Below are 3,612 nucleotides of genomic sequence, written 5' to 3'. Positions count from 1 at the left end.
ACAGCTGTAATCGCAGCAAAAGGTGGCGCTACAAAGTATTAACTTAAGGGGGCTGAATAATTTTGCACGCCCAATTTTTCCGTTTTTTATTTGTTAAAAAAGTTTGAAATATCCAATAAATTTCGTTCCACTTCATGATTGTGTCCCACTTGTTGTTGATTCTTCACAAAAAATTACAGTTTTATATCTTTATGTTTGAAGCCTGAAATGTGGCAAAAGGTCGTAAAGTTCAAGGGGGCCAAATACTTTCGCAAGGCACTGTAGATATATAAAAGAAATATTTTGACATCCTCAGATATGTTTACATGCTTTTCTTTACTCTATACTAACAAAGATGCAAATACTAATATACTAATAAATAATATGTACATGGCATTCAAGCTTTTGAACCTTTTTCACTGCCAGCCATGTGAATTTGTCCAACATTACCAATAGAGCGGGTGAAGTAAATGCCGCTTATACATCACTATCTATATCATTTCTTTTTGCCCTGTGGTCTTCCCATTCCCTTCTCTGTTTGTTACTGGTAACGTTCTTGCTGTTCTTAAAATTACATGTGTTTATCCATGGGATAAAAGACAAAGTATGTGCAGCATGGGAACCCTCTGGTTGTGTTATGTTCCACATTTACACACAGGCCCATACAAAGAAGAACAGGAATGATGCAGCTGTCAACCTTGGGCTTCCACCCGACCAGCGTGCAATGGACATGCAGCCACCACGAAAGACTCCGGCAGAAAGAGAGACCACAGCAGATGACAACAAGACCCTATCTTTGCACAATGATCTTCAAGCCCCCATTGACAAGATGACACAGAACGCATGGGATCATTCCAGCGGATCAAATGAAAGCCATACAGTCCCTTATACAGACCTACAGAAGTCATCTGTTGAGAGCCCCGGTGGTGAGAACATTCGTGGGTGTAATGTTTCACCCACCACCGTGCAAAGCCAAGTTGATACAGTTGGAGAATCTGTTGAAGAGATGAATGTTGATGAGAATACAGAGAGGGAGGAGGTAGATAAGTTATTAGATGACAGTGTGGCACCAGATGAGAAAATCCTCGAGCTGGAGACTGAAAATGCTGCTCTACATATGGGGGGGCAAAATATAACAGAAAAGGCAAGGGATGCAGTGGATCAAGGCGCAGACTTTATCACTGCTGAAGCATCTTGTAAAGACACTAATGAACTGATAATTAGTTCAGAATTGCAGAACCAGAAGACAGACACATTACAGACTGCAATGCCACATTTAACAAATAATCTGGAAAACACAAACTCACTGGAGCAAATCAGAGGCTTTAAAGAAATTCCAAACACTGCATCAAAAGTCATATCTAGCGCTGAACAGCTGAGATCACAGGTAAAGGCTCTTGATTCCATGCTACCAAACTCTGTCCATATTGACTTTGTACAAGAGCCTAGTCAAACAACCAGAGAGGCATGTCAGGATTTAAGAGGTGATGAGAGAAAATATAAACTGGAAATGAAGCAGTCAAATGTGGAGACAGCTACTGACCATACTCCTCCTTCAAACATAAAGTCAGTACTTCAGCCTCATGCTGCAGCTTCACCACATGTTCAGGCTGTGATTCCTCCTATCTCTGTCACCGACACTGGCATCACTGTAGAGACCGCAGGTGTTCATGGCAGCACCAAAAAGGATCATGACGGTTTTACGGACATTGTTGTTTCAGTGACTGAGAGTGAAAGTGTCAAACACCAATTTCAGCCCTTGACATCTAAGGACACACTGACTGACATTCTGGGATCTGGGACTCCTACAAATGCCAGTAGTCAGGAGTTGGGAATTGCTCTAGAGCATGCCAAAGATGGACCTCTTCCAGAAAAAATCATGGAATTAATACGAAGCTTAATTCCAGAAATTAAACTCAACAGCGAAACTGAAGGGGCGATTACTGAAATGTTATTTTCAGATCAATGCAAAATGGAAAAACACAACACAAACACCGGTTCTTTGAGTGTAGAAAAATTTCCCACTAAAAGTGTGTTTAGCACAGATACACAAGAGAGTATTCTTCAGCTTGACAGCTCTGTGGCTGAGGAATATGCAACAAATAACTCCTTAACTAATTCAACTCCGGAGGCTAGTCCATTGTTAAAGAAAAGAGATTGTGTTTCTCCCATTCCTTCTGCTACTCCACAAGAGTTGGCCTCCGGGGCCCGCCGCAAAATTCTAATGCCAAGGGATGATCCCGAGGAGGCCACAGGGGCCACAGAGGCCACATCAGCGGTGGACAGCCAAACTCAGAAGCTCTCCACAAGTCCTGTGACCCTCCCTATGTCTCCAGGCCCCTCTCGACGGTCACCTCTGCTTCAGCCGGCTGGTGAGCAAACCCCTCCTGTAGAAAGACGTTCTCCGATGAGCCGGAGGAAGGCTGCACTGGAGGCTCCAGCACCAGGCCAGCAGCCCACAGAGGAGAGCCACACCCAGAAGGATGAGGGGAAACCTACTGAGAGGGACAAGCATGACCCATTCAAAGGTAAAGCGGCCTTCATGTCTGAACAGTGTCTTTCTTTGTAATGTGGAAATGTTTCTACATCACCTCGAACCTGGTTTGGCATTTCTAGGCTGCAGCTGACATAAACCGTATACACATCTGAATTATCAGCCAGGCTGATGTGTCAGTGTAGCTCTGGTCCACAGGCTAAAGATGGTCAGCTGCAGGCAAGAGTGCACTGGTGGAGGTAACCAAAACATTTTATACATGTTTATGGGTCAGTAGTAATCCTGTGCCAAGCTGGAACAGGACCATAACAGGAGGGTTGAGGTCAGGATCACAGAGCAGGTGGAGTTTAGTCTGGACCCACTAAATTGTCCCTAGGTTTGTTTGTGTATCTGGTGATATGTTGTGTGTTTTCCATTGAAGAACAATCATTTTTAACATTTAAAATTTTGTATGCTGCATTTTGTAACTCATTGGTTTTGCTGTATCTCTGATGTAAATTTCACATTGTGTTTGATAAGTGCATTATGTGTGTGTCATGTGACTTGTAATGGACCGCAGGCACACCCACTGTAGACTGAAAATGAGCCTGAGAAAACTACAGTGTGAAACAGATTCCTCACATAGAACTATTAATAAAGAAGGAATACCTATGACATTATTTAATACAGGTCCAGCCAATTCAACTGTCCAGCCTGCACCTGCTGCAGCACTGAGACTAATGTGACTTAGTGGCTGGGTGTAGTTGCACCTTCATGTAATACTCTAGTTATGTTAAAGTTAACATACAGTTTGTGCAAAGGACGACGGAGAGCTGGTCGGTGCGTGTAGCCTATATATAGCAAAGACCCATCAGACTGGGTTCATTATGTTTGACTGATAACTAGAACAGTGTGTGTTTACATTGTCACCTGTGCTGGGTGTCTCTGCTCCAGCTCCGCAGGTAATTCGTAAGATCCGGGGGGAAACCTTCACAGATGTCTCGGGACACATGAAACTGTGGTGCCAGTTCTTCAATGTTCTCAGTGACTCCACAATTAAATGGTACAAAAATGAGGAGGAGATTGCTCAGATGACCAGACAGTAAGTTCTAATTAATTATGTACCACTGGGTTTTGTTTTTAATTAAAGAGTCTCAGCA

The 3,612-nt window shown here is 43.2% G+C and overlaps 1 protein-coding gene across 1 annotated transcript in view; it reads left to right on the top strand.

The window, feature by feature from the left end:
* The window catches only part of LOC109954494 (alpha-protein kinase 3-like), a gene marked incomplete at its 3' end in the record, with an annotated part of 10,382 nt that overhangs the window by 5,436 nt on the left and 1,334 nt on the right, over positions 1-3,612 (top strand). The window contains exons 5-6 of the mRNA XM_020589851.1: positions 638-2,507; positions 3,407-3,554. Coding sequence (XP_020445507.1) covers positions 638-2,507; positions 3,407-3,554 — 2,018 coding nt within the window. The remainder of the gene's footprint in view (positions 1-637; positions 2,508-3,406; positions 3,555-3,612) is intronic.

Source organism: Monopterus albus, unplaced genomic scaffold (genome assembly GCF_001952655.1).
Source record: "Monopterus albus unplaced genomic scaffold, M_albus_1.0 scaffold10.1, whole genome shotgun sequence".
Taxonomy (NCBI): domain Eukaryota; kingdom Metazoa; phylum Chordata; class Actinopteri; order Synbranchiformes; family Synbranchidae; genus Monopterus; species Monopterus albus.
The sequence above is the reverse complement of the archived record's forward strand: the minus strand, read 5'-3'. Positions and strand labels throughout refer to the sequence as shown.